Genomic DNA, 18,470 nt, shown 5'->3' with positions numbered 1-18,470 from the left:
CATAAAATTAGTTAAGAAAATTATTTTCACCCATACGTTCATTTATTATATGTATATGTACATCTATACTTAGAAGTCACTGTGCTGTATATTAATAGTAGAATTATAGAAATGAGTACGATTAGCCCCATGCCTTTAGGAGATTTTTTGTTTGGGAAGCAGAACAAAGACTATAACTAATCCATAACAGAGAACACTAACAAAGAACAGTGTATAATCATTTCCTAAAAAGAAGTACTAGGGAATTAAGAAGGAGGAAATTACCCTCAAAAAGAGTTGCCAGGTAAGGCATTAGGAAAGAGCTGACATTTGACAAGTGTATTATTGCTAATAGTTACAATCGCAGCAACAACAGCAGTAATAATATTAACCGTGATAAACTCGTCCTCATTCCAGGTATTGTTGAACATTACTTGTAATGCTTTACGCCTTCAACTGCTGGTGGCAATGGTGCCACCAATGTACCTCTGTCACAGATAAGAAGACTGAGACCTAAGAGAAACACTTCCTAGGTCGCGCCGGTGGTAGTGAGTAGAAAAGCCGATATTAGAACCTCCCACAGGCCTTGAAAACCATGTGACCCACTGGTTTTACTGCAGGGTTAGTACCTAACTGTCACCTCGTTGCACAAGATCCTCTTGGGAACAGAAGGCACAGTGGTGTCTTGTCAATCTATTTATTTTTAAGCCACGCAACCAGAAATTGTGGATGGTCAATAATGTCTTTATCTAAAACACAAAAAGCATAAACCCGCTGTGTTTTGTTAAATGTTGTATCCTCCCCAAGTAACAAAGCCTCAAACTAAACAATTCTTTGAGCGTTATGTATGTCCGCACTTGCAGGCTCTGAAAGCTCAGCAGCAGCGGATGATGTGTTAGTGGTACTTTCTCTTGAACGGGAGGCAGATCTCTCACTAAGCTTATGACGTTTGATGGCCAAGCCTTTGTCTTGTTTGCTACATTATAATTAGCACCCACATAGGTCCCAGCAGGTGGTAGGTTGATTGGATGAATAATTGAATTGATTACACAAGGTCTAGAAAGTAAATTGTGTCTAGTTTAGGTTTACCACACAATCTAGAGAATATCCAGTGAAATTAGAATTTCAGATAAACAACACATAATTTTTAGGATAAGTATCTCTCAAATCAAAGCCACCTCAGGGAAACACAAATCAAAACCAGTGAGGTACCACCTCACAACTGTTAGCATGACTATTATCAAAAAGAGAGGAAATAAGTGTGGGTGAGGACGTGGAGGAAAGGGAAAACTTGTGCGCTGTTGGTGGAAATGCAAATTGGTGCAGCCACCGTGGAAAAAACATGGCGGGTTCTCAAAAAAATTAAAAGTAGAACTGTGATACAATTCAGTGAGGCCACCTCTAGGAAACAAAAATGCCAACTAGAAAAGATCTGTACCCCAGCATCGTCCCTGCAACATTACTGACAATAAGCAAGACATGGAAACAACCCAAGTGTCCATTGATAGATAAAGTAATGAGGAAAATGTGGTGCATCCGTATAATAGAATATTATTAGGCTATGAAAAAGAAGGAAATCTTGCCATTTGTGACAATATGGAGGGACCTGGAGGACATTATGCTAAGTGCATAAGTCATACTGAGAAAGACAAATACCATATGATGTTCCTTGTATGTGGACCCTAGAACCAGAACAACAAGCCAGACTCAGAAACAGAGAGCGGAGTGGTGGTTGCCAGTGGAGGGGGGTGGGGTGGGCAAAGCAGGTGAAGGGGGTTGAAGGTTACAACTTCCCGTTATAAGACACATAAGTCCTGAGGACGTCATGTACAGCGTGGAGACTATAGTTTATAACACTACGTTGTATATTTAACAGAATAGATCTTGAAAGCTCTCGTTATATGGGAAAAAGATTTGTAACTTTGTGTAGTGATGGGTGCTTGCTAAACCTACGTGGTAATCATTTTGCAATATAGACAAATACCAAGTCATTAGGTTGCATACCTGAGACTAATATAATGTTACATGTCAATTATATCTCAATATGAAAACGAGCAAAAAGAGCACTTGGACTGAGGTGGGCAGGGAGCTGGGGGCTGGTATAAACAGGTGCAAGAAGATGGAAGAAATTGAAACTACAGCCAGGCCATGTAGAAGCATATACTTGAAGTGACACCTGGGTCAGGATGGACACCACTAGAGTGGCTGAGATAGGAAGGGATTGTCCTAAAATATTGTCAGGAGACCCCTTGGGGCGATGGGTAGAAATGGTTGCGCGCGGTGAGCAGGTGAATGTGGAACCGGAAGTCCAGGCCGGAGCCCCCGAGAGCAAAGGTGAGTGAGCGCGTGGGGCTCACAGCAGCCTGGTGACCGAGGCAGCGCCCGGGAGGCACGTGTTGAAGGCAGAAGCAGTGGAACTTAGGAATGGGTTTACCTCTGAGACTGGCAAGAAGTGGTGAGAGAAAGGGGAAACGCGTGCGCTCCCCACTCCCAGGTGTACAGATTCTGCAGCGGGTGTGAGAGTGACTCGCTCTCCCCTGTGCTTCCTCCTCAGCTGCCCATCCTGGCATCGTCGGTGGTGAGCCTGTATTTCCTTGAACTCACGGATGTCTTCAAGCCTGTGCACTCGGGATTCAGCTGCTATGACCGGAGCCTCAGCATGCCCTACATTGAACCCACCCAGGAGGCGATTCCGTTCCTCATGCTGCTCAGCCTGGCTTTTGCTGGGCCTGCAATCACGGTAAGCACTGCCCCGAACGGTGTTTGTCGGTCAGTCCCAGCAAACCAGCGAGGGCCACCCTGGAAGAGTCCATGAGTTCAGAGCAAACAAAAAGTGGGTCCTGAATCTTGGCCCAGAAAAGTCATGCCTTTGAGATGCTTGGACGGCATCGTGTGGGAAGAATTAAGAGTTTAAAATTATGGGCATGGATAGTTACAGAAAATTATATGATCGTAAAAGTGAGGGTTCTCCAATGTTACTTTTATAAGTCGTTCTGAAAAAAAAGTTTGTGACTGCATACTACTTGAGTGGCTAAGAGAACGTTTCTGGTCCACTCCCTCATGAACACAGTTCTCGCGTGCTTAGGAGCTATCTGAAGTGTGGGCAACGGCAAGGGCAACAGGTCGTTATAGAGCCAACAGCCTTTTCTGCCAAAAGTGCATGTTGCTATCTCTCAGTGTTTCTCATTTTTTACCAGATTAGCACTTTGTGTTGATTCTGAGCACTGCGCACCAGCAACTGTAAAGAGGGCATAACTCACCTTCTGCACACACGTGCGCACGCGCGCACACACACACACATACAGAAAATACTTTTGATTCGGAAAAGGCACTTGCCTTTTAAAGTACCTAACATAAAGAAATGCCCTCACCTACTGGAACCGAATTGAAAACAGAGTTATTTTTATTCTGCGAACAGACACATTGTGAATAACATGCTTTGTGATAAATTCATTAATAAGTTAGACTGGCCAACCCTTTCCGCCATCTCTTGCGCCCCCAGAATCCTCCCTAAAGGACAACAGATGTTCAAAGTTCTAACAGGAGGGACTCGACTCTGCTTTTTGCACGCTCGTGAATGTCAGAGGAAGTGGTTATCAAACAGAAAGCCACGTCGGCGTGGTGTTCCTACAAGGCTGCTTGAGAGAAATTGGCCTGTTCGGGCCCAGACATCAGCAGCTTTGGAAGGGTCTCCACGCAGACCTCCTGAAGTCCACCTCATATTGGCTGTGGATTTGTTTGTAACTTTTTTCCCCTATATTAAATAATCACAACATGTGATTTGCACTGCAAACAAATCACACCGCATGCTCTCAGAAGATAAAATTAGAACTTAATTTTCCACAGAACTTTACCATACTTAAAAGATGTCAAAATACTTTGAGAATTAAGGAGTGATTTGAGCTCCAGTTACTCCAGGGTGATTGGCTCATTTCCTGATGTACTGAGAAGTAGCCGAGACTCGGGCTGCTAAAACATATTTAAAGAGTCATATCGCTCAGAATAACAGCACTCTCCTGTCATTTCCTTAAAGACTTATGAAAAATCTATAGCGTCCAGTCCTTTTACAGGAGTAAAATGAATGTACACTTGCACTCTATTACTCTGGAGAGCATTTCTCCTAGTTCGGGTGCAGTGGGCAAAATTATTGACTGGTTTGTTTGAAACAAAATAAATAAAATACAGTACACGTGTTCACAAGTCTGCCGAAGAGACTGTGTTGACATTATTAACCATTTAAGTCACTGGCTTTTGTCCATCCACACGCCCTTCCCCCCCGGGGTACCGTGTTCAGCGGCTAGGAAAGCAAGTCTGACCGCACACTGTTCATCTTGCGTCGACCCCTTCGCCGACTCTTACAAGTCCGGGACAAGGACCCTGGCCTCGTCACTGTGTTTCTGCTTCTCTGACTCCCACATTCCCAGGAAGAAATTCTCAACGTGCAGCTTAGCGATGTTTTCTGGGGGGTTCTGGGTCAGAGTTTCCTCTTGTGAGCCCCGAGAAATGGGAGAAGTCTGCTGTGACCCCGTCCACCCCCCCGCCCCGGGGAGCAGCCGGGCTAACTCCCGGCGCGAAGGCCCCTGAAAGCACCTGGGTCTCCGCGGGGACCCCTCCTGGGAGGAGATGGGCCTTTGGAAAATATTTGCCCTCAAGGTCCCTAATTCCCCCCATGTCACCTGAAGGGCCACCACACTCTGCGCTGGTTCCACAGGTTTGAGGTGAACAGCTCAATAGCAAACAAATTCTGACTTTTGCTGACATCAAATGCTGTCTTTCACTCCAGCCACATACCACATCTTCCAGATTTCTCTCTAATTGCATCTTTACCTGAGTCGAGGCTTTCTTCTAAAACGTACATTTTCTCAGCACAGGCCCTCCAATCTGCAGATCCTCATGTTCTACACCCAAAATTCTGTCTCTAATTCTACTGCACACATTACTGTTCTAGCTCCCCTCCCCGCCCCACACACACACTCTTCCTGAAAGTGAAAATGACCCTCTAATCCTTATGGTGACATCAGCCTGTTCCCAGATGCCGTGGCAGGGGAGACAGAGAGAGGCCAGGTGAACCCTTCCCTGGGCGTGGCACCCAGAGCCCAGGTGTGGGCGGAGAGGCCCCCGTCCGCGTTCGCCTCCTCACAGGGAAGTATCTCAGCAGCAATGTTCTTTAAAAGAAAGTTTCTAGCAGCAAAAAGAAGGTCAACTGGGTCTTTTTGTACAGATATTTACATATCAGTTACTTAGTGTTGGCTTCTCCGATTTTTTCCTGTGCTTTGAGGGATGCTTTAAAAATAACTTGTCTTCATGATACCGTATGACAAACTGTAAAAATTCCTTTCAGGTCTATAAAATGCATATTCTTGTCTCTCTAAAATTGCCCTGAAAGTCTCATTCTTACTACTCAATTTTACTTTACTTTAGCGCGATAATGAAACCAGCATTTTTTTCGGTCCCCTGGAGATTACTTCTCAGGGAAACAATACAGACTATCTGGGTTGAACAAAACTTTATGAAATCCACAGGAACAGGAAAAAAATGTGCACATTTTCTCTGGAAGTAAAATTTTATTACATGTTATTAAAGGACAAGTCTATCTAATTTTAGAGGAGAATTCTATCAGAATTTGATCATGGTTCCTAGCAGGTAGCCTTAGCTTTAGGAGTCTCTACAATCAAAATGCAGAATCCTCGATCACGTTGGGGTTCCCCAGGACATTGGTTGCAAGTTTTCACACTAAAGGTACTCCGATAGATACAACACTTTTTCATCACTTTCTTCTGTGTGTTCACAAGAAAGACTTTCTGTGCTGGGACCTCCCACCGGCGGCACCCACCCCCCCACGCAGTGCCCAAGTAATAAGAAGTCGTTCGGTGCCCAGTTTCATCTGCCCCAAGGGCGAGTCCCTGTGGACTCTCTTTCCCAGAGCTGGTTCAAGATATCAGACGCGCAAAAAAAATTATACTGTTTCTTTGTGGGTTTGTGTACCACATAGACAGAATCTTGTAGAAAGACACTTGCCATAAATTGTTTCTTCCTACAACTGACAACAGCCACAAGGTGTTGGCCCGTCACGTGCCCCCTGGAACCCATGCTCAGGGGAACAGCGCGCCGTTGTGAGGGAGGAGAGGGGACAGCGGGCACATCCAGAAATATGCCAGGGAGCATCTGCCCTTCCCCTGAGGGGAGGCTGTCCTTAAACCAAGTCACGTCATTCCAAAAATGCGTGCAGAGACCTGGTGATCAAGGTTAAAAGAATAGAAGTGTGGGGAGGAAAGTGACGTGCCCTTAGTGAGAGGGGCACTCGGGCGCTGTCAAAGTACCGACCCGTAAACCCTCTGCCTAGAGTCAAGCCAGGTAGTGTGAGAGCGCTCTGTCGGCATAACCGTTTTCAGCATATTGAGCAACTCATAGTGAGTTCCTGAAATCTCAAGGTCATCTGAGATAACGGCCGCTGTGTTGGTTGTAAGACACGTTTTCCCCATGGCGCGGGACACATAAATTCTTATATAAGGTAGCATTCACTGATGAGAAGGAAGCAAAAATAAATAATTAATTAATTAACTAACTAACTAAAGGAAGCATAGTTAATTAAGAAAAAAAGAAACAAAATTATTCACAGCGCTGTTATGGAGGATGTGGAGAGGAACTCAATCTCTTCTAGCCATACAGCCACACAGCAATGCATTTCAGGAATGAGTGGCTAATTTCCTTAGAACGATCAACTTGGGACAACATTATGCTCTTCTATGTGTGCGTCAGGCCAAATATAGAACCTACTGTGTTTCCATGCCCAACTGAAAGTGATAATGTAGGGTGTTTTTCAAGACATATAATTAACTCCATGTTCCATGATTTGGAAAAAAAAAATCCTTTTCATTACTCTCCAATTGATCTTAAAATGTTATCATGCATGCCACATGATTTTCACACATGTATGGTTACTGGTAGAGTTTCATTAAGAAAATTATTCTTCATACAAATTACAGTTCTTTACCATTGTCCATATACCATGCGACCTACAGAGCTAAATGCAGCAGGTGGGATATTTGAAGCAGAAGGTCATAGGATTCCTGTCATGAGTTTTTAAAAGCCTATCATTTTAAATACTTCATAAGAGAAATGCTAAGCTAGTACTGAGGCCTGGGGAGCTTTCCCTGGCAAATCTGTCTCGGCCCTCATCATGGTTATAATCTTTCAAGTGGCGTGGCCACATGTACCGAAGGGACTGCCAGCATCCTGTGTAACCCTACTTTTCCCCTTTCCACATGTCCATACAAATCAATTCTAATTTCACAACAATCTCCCCTAGCACAGGAATCCCAAATATTTGAGATCGTTTGCATAAATAAAATTCACAATTTCAGACTGGCTTCTTTTACACAGAGTGACTCACAGCCTGAACGCCCCTGGCAATCAGCCAATGATAACCCCACGGTGACAGTGATGGGTCCAAATCCCACAGTGCCCAGCACCGGGCCAGACAGCGGGGGTGAAAGGCAGAAGAGCCGGGCCCCTCTCGGAGGGGCGTGGTTACAGAGAGAGAATCAGGTGGACGGCTGACCTGCCCTTTAATCAGTCTGTGCCAGAGGGAAGGACAGGCCCTAAGGGAACCACAAGCCAGGGGACATAATTTCATTTAGGCCTAACTACATTGGGTGCCCCCCATCCCTGGCATCCTCTCTCATAGGATTCTACAGCAAGTTCACGGTCCCCTAGCTGAAGACGGCCTTTCTGACACTGCAGTCCGGTTCTCTGTCCAGGGCAAACCGTTTTCTCTTCGGCTGATACCCAGTGTGAACAGGGAGCCCTTCAGAAATGGCTCCCGCCCTGTTGGTGATTCCATTTCCATCGCCCTGAATGCTCCAGTCCCCGCTCGCCTTGGCTCTTGCGTGAGACTCTCCCCGATAAGATAGTGACTGGCCACATGGGGCTACTTCATTCGAAACCTAGATTGACTTAAATCTTAAATAATTGAATACCATGAACTGGAAGTAAAAATTTAGCTCCTTAACTGTAGCAGCTGAATTTCAAGTGCTTGGTGGGCACATGCGGGTAGTGGCTCCAGTACAGGATGGACCAGAGAGGCACAGGGTCAGAGACTGGCCGCTGCCACCACGTCAAAACCCCTGGTGCCATCGTGCCCTTGACCGGGGGTAGGGGCTCCGAAGATCCAACCCATGCTCTCTCCACTGCTCTGTCTGCTGAGGAGAAACGGACCGCCTCTCTGATGCTGTTAAGGAAACCCATCTTTACCTCGTCGAACTGGCAGCGTGTGAAGAGGTAACTCATGACTCATTTGAAGCCATTGAGTCCATTGTGAACCCTCTTGTCTTTGCAGATCATGGTAGGGGAAGGAATCCTCTACTGTTGCTTGTCCAAAAGGAGAAACGGGGTCGGACTGGAGCCCAACATCAATGCTGGAGGCTGCAACTTCAACTCTTTCCTTCGAAGAGCCGTCAGATTCGTGGGTGGGTGTGGGACCCACAAAGAAAGGAAATGTGTTTTTCAAATAGAAATGTTATGTTTAATTACAGATATTAAGTCTTTAAAGCTATAATTTAGATGTGCAATTTCAGGTACATGATGAGTTTTACTTTATACAAAACACACACACACACACACACACACACACACACACACACAACTGCTACTACCCCCAAACTGCGTGTTGTAGCTGAAATGTGTTATTTGCGGTTATAGTCCTTGTTTTGAGAGCCGACGTGCCGTGCATTTCAGTAGCTCTAGTGGAAGCATAAATCCACTTTAAAATGGTTTCATTGGACCTGTGTTCATTTTTTAAAGTGGAGAATAAATGTCAGCAGGCCAGCGTGAATGGATAACTCTTCAGAGATGACTTTAGTCCATGGTTCCATTTCAGTTGTCCTGGAACGTTTTCATCCAGAAATTACCGCACATAAAATGTCACTATACAGTACCACATCATGGCTATTTCTCCTCGGTTATACCCGATCAGTTTCCCTCCCATATTTTATGGGAGCTGTAGAAAATCGCAGACCTGCTAACCAGCATCTGAAGCTAACCAGCATCTAAACTGTTGCCTCTTCTGGTTGGCATGGAAACATCTTAATGTGCTTACAGTCACAGGCCTGGTTTTTTAAGTGAGCTGAGAAGCCCAGAGCATATACTAGCATGGGTGTTCTCCATTCCTTCCCAATAAGTCAGTGAAAAGGTATTTCATCTGTCACCTCTATCTCCAAGGGAAGTGTAGTTTCACCCAGTGCCTAGTAGGCAATTAAATACAACCATCTCTCCACCAGAGGCAAAGTCGGGTCTAAATCATGGCCTAGACTCTGCTCGCTAAGCACAGCACAGCAAGACGGTAAGACAAGAAGCAGCCCCTTGGCAGGTCACGAACTGAGGCAAGGAAATTAACCTTCAGGACAGAGAGCTGACCTGAGGGGCAGTTTTCCCTAATGAAGCAAAATGCGATGGGGAAGGGGCACACCACCTCTCTGAAAAGCCTCCGACCGTGAGGACGGTCCACCTCACTCTAGAGAACGGGTCCCGGAGCCAACGAGCCCGTCCCCCGTGAGGCTGGAGGGTGTCCCCCTCCAAAGGTAATGACAGGGGTGTTTCCCCCTTTCCCATACTCCTCTCTAAGACCTTGCATGCTGCTAGGAACAGGGATGCAGACACGGAGGCCCTGTGTCCAGAATCCCAGGGGAGTGTGTGGAGAAGGGCTCGGTAGAGTGGTTGCTCGGGGACAACAAGCGGAGAAGGAACATTCAAAGCAGGGCCACGTGCAGGCGGGCGATGCCGGGCTGGAAGCGCCCACTAATGAACCACCAGGTGCCTCTCCCGTCATGAGTCAGAACCCGGGCTGGCACGTCAGCGTGAATCGAGGGTGTCGAGCCGTGTAGAGGAGGCAGGCGGGTTCAGATCCTGCCAAATGTGCGGAGCCAGGCGCCCAGGGAGTGAGCCGAGCAAGGGACTTGCAGCGGGAATGGGGCCTGAGTGCGTGTGTGCACCTCGGGGTTTGTGAGCTTGTGCTTTGAGTCTGGCCCTAAGAGACGAAAGAAAGATGGAATTCCAACCAGGAGATGCAAGAACATCATCTCTGAATTGCAGATGTGCGGGAAGGCCCCCTCCCCCCCGCCCCGCCCCTGCCGGCCCTGTGCCCCGATGTCGTTACTGTTTCCACGACAGGGCCCCGCCCTCTTCTCTGCTTTGATCAGCATTCCTGTGCGACTGCAGCTTGCGGGGAGCGCGAGCCAGTCCTGCGGGGTTTGGCGCCCGCGATCAGAGTCAGAGACTCCTGGCCGCTCAACCAGGCTGAGCATCGTAAAATTATCTTTCACTTTGCTGCCTTCCCCACATTTCATGCATTTGGTCACCTTGACATGTTCCAGGTGTTTGACAAGTGACTTATGGTTAATATAGAGAGCTGGCCTCATTTAACCAAACTGACCAAAATGCCTGAAACTACCGCTTTGAAGATACTCGTTGCCACTCTATTGGACTCAGGTATCTGTTTAGAAGTTTGGGGGTTTTCTACAGTACCTAGTGGAAGTAAACTCAGAGACGAGGACCCCAGCAGGTTGGAGGGCCGTCCTGTGGGCGTGGGACGAGCGGGGCTGGTGGGGGGCGGGGCGGCCGCACCGGGCCCTCGCGTGGTAACCGCCCCGCCCTCTTGCTCGCAGGTGTGCACGTGTTTGGACTCTGCTCCACGGCCCTCATCACGGACATCATCCAGCTGTGCACTGGGTACCAAGCGCCCTACTTCCTGACGGTGTGCAAGCCCAACTACACCTCCCTGAACGTGTCCTGCAAGGAAAACTCCTACATCGTGGAGGACATCTGCTCAGGATCCGACCTCACGGTGATCAACAGTGGCAGGTTCGACACGGAAGTTTAGGGCCATTCAGTCTCAGGGCTCGTGTTGTATGTTGACAGCCGGAGGCGTCCCCTTGGGCGGCCATTCTTCGGCCATAAGGAGTTTGGTTTTGTTTTCCTTTTCAATTCAGTACTCTCTTTAGTAAGTATACCACGGGTGACTCATTCCAAATCTTCCTCTCTGTCTCCAAATTTCAGCCTCACATTTTGCCACTAGTCTTCCTATCACCAAACGTTCTTGTGTTTTGTGATCCACACTATAATCCTTACGGTTTTAGGTTCCCACCATGGGCTTATCTGAGGATATTTACAGTTAGTCATGGCTTACAGTCAGTATGTACCCTGTATTGACTTAAGTGGAAAACTAAATATCTGTGATATTTACATCTCCATTATATGTTTTATTTTTTAAAAATCATGTGAATTTTTCCTTCTGGTAGAGTTTTAAAAGGGATAACATCCAAGATCTCATGCGCCTTCTGTGAATAAACCCAGAAGGTCCCTATAGCTTCTAACTTTGCATTTCAAAAACTAGGAGACAGAAGAACTCAGGAAACTGCCAATGCATGAATTTTTTTTCAATCAATAAAGTAGAAGATAAACTTGTATCTCAAGAAGTATCTTAGAAATTCAAGATAAATTATAGAAGGACGAAGGGCAATAAATTATTGTTACAAGAATTCATTTGTCATCAGTGACTCCCCAAAGATCAATTTGAGTCAAAATTAAATTAATAAGTACACTTGAAGAAAATCAGAGCCTGATACTATGTAATTATACACATTCAAGTTCTCGTGGTCCATTCAATAATTCTGAAGCTACATTTATAATCTATGTCCTCTATTCTTTCTCAGTCCTTTTCCATTATCTTGTCTTTACTGAATGGTAATCTTTTTTATTGGGTACCAAACATTACTATAATTAAATTTTATTTTTCCATTTTTTATCCATTAAAAGAAATCTCTGTTCTTCTTTTGTCTGCCTTTTTCAGTGTCTCTCCCACTATCCTGAGTTCCTCTCTCTCCTTGCTTCTTAAATTATTTAACTAAATAAGCTCTGTGATTCTTGAGATAATATTTTACAGTAGAATACACAGAAAAAAACATTTTGCTAAGATTAGATTTTTCTTATGCTTGATAGAGTGTGAAAAACATATTTAGACCCATTGCTGTGAGAAAATAATTTTGTCTTAAAATTTTATGTAAATGGAGTCATATATTTAGGAGCATAGACAAAATCGAAAGATTTTAAAATCCTAGTTTCATGACCTTTTACTCTAAACTGGCATGATTCTAACACCAAAGAACAGTTAGAACGTCTTCTGGCCTGTTTCTGCCTTCAGCAACCACTCCCGTGGCATGAGGAAGGCATGCCTGACAAGGCTGGCGTTTTCTAAGGGGAAGGGCATCGCTCCTGGTCTTTAACACTAACCGTGGTGAGCGCGCTTTACCCCATCGTTCAGCTAATTCTCCAGAGAACAAACCAGAAGTTAGTTATCGCCTGCTGCCTTGTGGCATTCGCACTGGAGATTTTAGCCTTGCGGTGTTCCTAAGATGACTGTTGGCGGCGTGTCTGAAATAGGGGCATAATTTGACTGTCTTCCTTTGGCAGAAAATCATTCCCTTCTCAGCATGCGACCCTCGCTGCCTTTGCCGCTGTGTACGTTTCGGTGAGTAACGGGGTCCTTCTCGTCAGCCCGTGCGCTAGAGAAAGTCGGGAACGGGGCTTGCCTCCTCCCGACCCCCTCATGTAGCCGCGTGATAACAGAACGGTAAGCCCGAGCACAGCGGTCCTTCCGAGCAGGCTTCGAAAGGAGGAAGCGGGTGCCACTGCAAACACTGCTAGTAACAGAATTTTTCTACACAGTCGTGCACTTCTTTAGCCTGGTATCCCCTTCACGTAGTATCATGCTTCCCGAGAGGGTATTGTGAGCCACGTGGATGTTATAAATTCTGAAACTGAAGGAATTGCATTAAGTGCACACATACACACGTGTGCAAGCTTTAGTTTTAGTACTTCCATGATGTGAGTGCTAAGGCAGTGTAAATTTGAGGAATGCCATACAATGAGGGGTCATCATGTCTGATCAATACAATAGTTCGTTAGCTCTCATGTGAGAAAAACGAGCTGAAATTGTGACAGGTAGCACGGAGACTAAACAGTTATCTGGCTGATCGTGCTGCTTCCATTTTTTTACACTCCCGTGCAATTAAATGATGTTACTTATTTGATGAGCTCTGTCTTGCAATTCCTTCCTCTCGGGTAGAGAAAGGAGAGATGCCACGGGAATGGAACAGTAAAGTTCTCATGGAGTGTATCAGTTAGGCTTCTGAGTTCAACTGTTTATTTGATGATAACTTAATAGTAGAAGGACCTTCTAACATACTCAACCTGTCTCTTCCATCTGCAACAAGATGTACTTCAATTCCACCCTGACGGACTCCTCCAAGCTCCTGAAGCCGCTCTTGGTCTTCGCGTTCATCATCTGCGGCATCATCTGCGGGCTGACACGGATAACCCAGTACAAGAACCACCCCGTTGACGTCTATTGTGGCTTTTTAATCGGAGGAGGAATTGCTCTGTACTTGGTAAATAATTTACCGTTATTTTTGATAAACCCCAGTGTAAAGTGGAAAACATGCATAGTCTATTTTGCACTGTAATAATTTACCGAAAACTAATTGCTATTCATGAGAAAATCTCTGGCTGCATCTCTGTTCTAAGCGGAAACACATACCTGCTTTCAGTAAAATACCTTATTAAACCCTTACCATGGGCCAGAAACTGTGATTTTAGAGGGATTATTGCATTTTATCTTAGCATCCCCCAAAAGATCCAGGGATGAGTATAATTTTACAGATGAACAAAGTGAACCTGAGGGAAGGCGAAGGTTTAGCGGAAGATCACGTAACTCGCCCCACAACACAGACGCAGCGCCTGGATGCAACAGAGCCCACCAGTACAGGCGCCTTAACAGGGCTCCACGCGCAAGCCCGGCCTCTGCTGCCCGTTTGATTCATTCACTTTACATTTATACAATACCCGATCTGTGCCAGGGACGATGCTGACAGTCAAAAGGGTGAGAAATAAGATACGTCCTCGAGGAATTTACAGTGTAAAGGCTAATAAAAATACAGGGGTAGGCAGACATAGGTTTACAGCTGTTTGGGAAACAGAGTTCATTTTTGTATTATGACTTATTAATTATTGTATTATTTTCCAGACAAACTACTATAAACTACTTTTGCCCCACCTTGTACAGGCAGAGGTTGCTTGCAGTCTGGTGAAGTTATTTTCCCAAACTTACAAATGCAAATACAATTATTAATGGAACGTTAAGTGGAGACTGCTTATCCTGGGCGCTCTGGCAGCAAGAGTGTAAATAGTTATTGTTTAGAAGATTTGAACCAGGAATGAGAGCAGTTGGAGAAGCAGAGGTTTGACTTTCTCCCATCCCTGTTTGCACTCTCTGCCTGGAAATGGGAGATTTGTCAGCTCTAAGCCTACGCCACTGTAAACTATTAGGCAGCTCTATAAATACTAAGTCCAAGGGATTCTTTCGGGCGGGTTGGAAAAGGGCACACGGGCTACCATCTACTGAACTTAGCTCGCCAATGGGGCTCTGCCCTTGTCTCTAAACGGAGCAACTCAAAAACAGAAAACGCAGCAGGGACTGGATCCTCTTTGTGGGAAGGGTAGAACCTCTGGATCTGAATTTTAGCCTTTTCCAAAATGGTATCCCTCCGATCAAAAACAAAAAGCTGATCGCCTGGACGTGAAGACAAGATTTTAAAAATTTGGCCCAAAGGTAGGGCAATAGCACTACATTGATCAAATATTATTTCCCTGCCTAAGAGCAAGCTGAGATCAGGGGAGAACATGGGGTCCCAATCCAGTGACGGTTTCCGCCCCGTGTCCTGAGAACACGCCGTACAAAGCTGAACGCGCAGGGCTGTACTGCATGGGAGTAGTAACGACATATGTATCTGACCTTGTTGCAAAACCTGATAGCATGTTTTGTGAGTGATTTGTTGTTTCTCTGTTTTCCACGCTTCTTCTGCCACCCACCCGAAGGAATGATGGAAACCCTGAGGTGTCACTCAACAAGAGAGTCCAAAACCCAGAAAACTGAATTGCTTTGAAAAGCAGAAGGATGTTCCTATATCTCGCATTGTCTGACTTTTCTTTTCAAAGCATTCAGAGGAGTAAATGTGCAAAAACATCCAGTGGGATGGAGAAAGGAGAGAAAAGCCAACTAATAATAAAAAAAACTCACAGGCTCTGTATTTCCGAACAGTTAGGATGGTGGCGTGTGATATAACTTACAAACTATTTCCCCAGTCATGGCAGTTGTCAGGGTCTTGTTATTTGAATTCACCAGGGGTGTTTAGCAAGCTCATACCTTCTTCATGGGGGTGGAGCGGGAGGGGGCACAGGGTCCTCTCGGTGGGACCGGGGTCGAGCAAGCAGGTGTCCAGCCTGCGTATTCATGGTCTGTCCTCCACGCCAGGGCCTGTATGCAGTGGGGAATTTCCTGCCCAGCGACGAGAGCCTGTTCCAGCACCGAGAGGCCCTGCGGTCCCTGTCGGACCTCAGCCAGGACCCCAGCCGGGTGCTGGCCGCTAAGAACAGCAGCAGCAGCGACGGAATCGCTCACACCGAAGGCATCCTCGCCCGAAACCCGCGGGACGCCAGCTCGCTGACCAACCTCAAGAGGGCCAACGCCGACGTGGAAATCATCACCCCCCGCAGCCCCATGGGCAAGGAGAACATGGTGACGTTCAGCAACACCCTGCCCCGGGCCAGCACCCCATCGGTGGAGGACCCCGTCCGCCGAAACGCCAGCATCCACGCCTCCATGGACTCGGCCCGGTCCAAGCAGCTCCTCACCCAGTGGAAGAACAAGAACGAAAGCCGGAAGCTGTCGCTGCAAGTCATAGAGACTGAGCCCGGACAGTCACCGCCCCAGTCCATAGAAATGAGGGCCAGCTCGGAGCCGTCCCGGGTGGGCGTGAACGGAGACCCCCACGGCCCCGGCGGCCAGTACCTCAAGCTGCAGCCGGGCACTGTCCCCAGCTGCAACAACAACATGCCCGGGGGCGCCAGGGTGTCCATCCAGCCGCGCCCTGGCTCCTCGCAGTTAGTGCACATCCCCGAGGAGACCCAGGAGACCGTGGGCGCCTCCCCCAAGGGCAGCTCGGCTCGGGCCAAGTGGCTGAAGGCGGCGGAGAAGACCGTGGCGTGCAACCGGAGCAACAGCCAGCCCCGCATCATGCAGGTCATCGCCATGTCCAAGCAGCAGGGCGTCCTGCAGGGCAGCCCCAAGAACACCGAGGGCAGCGCCGTCTCCTGCACCGGCTCCATCCGCTACAAGGCCCTGACCGACCACGAGCCCGGCGGCATCGTCCGCGTGGAGGCCCACCCGGAGAACAACAGGCCCGTCATCCAGATCCCGTCCACGGAGGGCGAGGGCAGCGGCTCCTGGAAGTGGAAAGCCCCCGAGAAGGGCAGCCTGCGCCAGACCTACGAGCTCAACGACCTCAACAGGGACTCGGAGAGCTGCGAGTCCCTGAAGGACGGCTTTGGCTCCGGAGACCGCAAGAGGGGCAACATCGAGGGCAGCGAGCACCACCACCACCACGGCATCGCCACCATCCGCGTCACCCCGGTGGAGGGCAGCGAGCTGGGCTCCGAGACGCTGTCGGTCTCCTCTTCGCGCGACTCCACACTTCGCAGGAAAGGCAACATCATCTTGATCCCCGAGAGAAGCAACAGCCCCGAAAACACTAGGAATATCTTCTACAAGGGGACCTCCCCCACACGGGCTTATAAGGATTGAGCAATGTCCAGTCAATCGTTTGGGTGCCCCCCCCCCCAAAAAAAAAGACCATGAGTTGATTCTCCTTGTGTCCTGTTCCAACAAATTGGGGAAACCTCTTATCCAACGAGATCATCCACCGTCAGCCCGGGACTCAACGACTCTTGAGAACTGCGACCATCAAGCTTGTACATTTCACATCGAGGGGAGGGAAAAGCACAACGCAAGAACCCAACTAATGTGACAACGGGGTGACTCCTCGCAAGACGGTCTTTACACTCAAAGGTTGGCCGAGGGCAATCTCGAAAGACAGGGGTTCCCTTCCATGTATACTCCTTTACTTCCTGAATGTGCCAACGTTAGGGATTTTCCTTTTTAATTCGCCGTGAGGATCCAGGGGTCCCCACGGCAGAGGCCATGCGGTTTTATATATCTGTTCTGCAGAATCTGCACCTGGCGCCCCGCGCGGGCGGTGCTGGGTCGCATAGTTCATCTCCCGTGTACACGCTCCAGGTCTGTCTAGCTGTGAACTAGTGGTGTGTGCAATCCCTTGTCAAAGAAATGCTGCTGTGTTCAGATGACGCTGGCTGCTTCGTGTTAGAATAGGGCACCCCACAGCTTCCCCGTAGTGGTTCTGTTGCAATCCAAACCTGAAAAGGTTTTGTGCATTTTATTTTCTCCCCAAAAGGATGCTTTCTTCAGCAACAGCAATCGTGTAGGAATATTTTCAATAAATGGGAATCGCTAGTGCATTTCTGCATAGTTTTGTTTTTTTTCCTGCTTACTTTTCATTTAAGTATAGGTACCGCTAATAAAGAATCTGGTTTTTAGTGAGTCAATTTGCATAACTTAAAAACTAGATTGTTTTAGAGAATCGTTTGAAATGGTTGTGATCCTATTTTGTATTTTATGGCTTCTACTTTATTTATGGATTTTCAAATTTTTTTGATGTTATAGATATGTTCTTCTATTTTTAACGTGAAAATAATAGTCAATATTCCTTGCACAAAATGTATCGCTGTGAATTTATAAACAAGAAATGTGAACCAAAACTTGACATGGTGGGTTACATCGCCAGCTTGTTTAGTTGCTATTTTAACAAGTAATCCAAAAATTTCCTTTAGTTCCAGATTGTTAACTTTTTTTGACATTCTGATAACCAGGAAATTAGAGCCACCATAGGTAGGTTTTACCTAGTTCACTGGACACCAACAGGAAGAATCTGAAAAATATGCAAATTGATAATAAAAGTATCTCACAGAACAAAGAATGTATTTCCTCAAAATATCTAAATAGACACAGTTTTAGTGCTTTGTTTGCAAACAACAGTCTTTGCTATCTATCCCAAATGAAGCTTTCAGCCTAAATCAAAGGAAACAGTATGATCCATAAGAAGATGAAAACAAAGCATTTTGAGATGTTTCCAACTTAAAAATTTATTTTAATTATAAAGAAGTATTCGGTTCTTGGAATTTAGACGAGACCTTTCCTACCCCGTTACTTAGAATTCTGATCTACACCGGAGGGTTGCCAAGGGGATCAAAGGTCACCGGGCCGCCGGTCGATCCAGATCTCGGTTTAGTTTTCAGAGAGAACAGAAGGCGTTGTTTAGAGGTGAGACACCCCGTCATTATCACTCATGCAGGGAAGGGGCAGAGCTTTCTAGAGCAACCAACCTCCTCCAGCATTAGGGATTTAGTTGAAACCAGCAGAATTGAAAACTGGCAATAAAACACAGGTTCAACCACATCCCTTGTGACAATTTCCTTCTCAGAGATGCGAGCGGGACGAAAATGCCGCCGTCACCGCTTCCCAGGAC

The 18,470-nt window shown here is 46.8% G+C and overlaps 1 protein-coding gene across 1 annotated transcript in view; it reads left to right on the top strand.

Moving 5' to 3' along the window:
* Window positions 1-17,666, top strand: part of PLPPR4 (phospholipid phosphatase related 4) — a 33,403-nt gene extending 15,737 nt beyond the window's left edge. The window contains exons 2-7 of the mRNA XM_054565036.1: window positions 2,534-2,719; window positions 8,318-8,447; window positions 10,641-10,836; window positions 12,445-12,502; window positions 13,248-13,421; window positions 15,344-17,666. Coding sequence (XP_054421011.1) covers window positions 2,534-2,719; window positions 8,318-8,447; window positions 10,641-10,836; window positions 12,445-12,502; window positions 13,248-13,421; window positions 15,344-16,672 — 2,073 coding nt within the window. The 3' untranslated portion in view covers window positions 16,673-17,666. The remainder of the gene's footprint in view (window positions 1-2,533; window positions 2,720-8,317; window positions 8,448-10,640; window positions 10,837-12,444; window positions 12,503-13,247; window positions 13,422-15,343) is intronic.
* The last annotated feature ends 804 nt before the right edge of the window (window positions 17,667-18,470 follow it).

The sequence above is a fragment of the Pteronotus mesoamericanus genome, unplaced genomic scaffold (genome assembly GCF_021234165.1).
Source record: "Pteronotus mesoamericanus isolate MK-2021 breed Mesoamerican mustached bat unplaced genomic scaffold, CSHL_Meso_final scaffold_99, whole genome shotgun sequence".
NCBI lineage: Eukaryota > Metazoa > Chordata > Mammalia > Chiroptera > Mormoopidae > Pteronotus > Pteronotus mesoamericanus.
The sequence above is the reverse complement of the archived record's forward strand: the minus strand, read 5'-3'. Positions and strand labels throughout refer to the sequence as shown.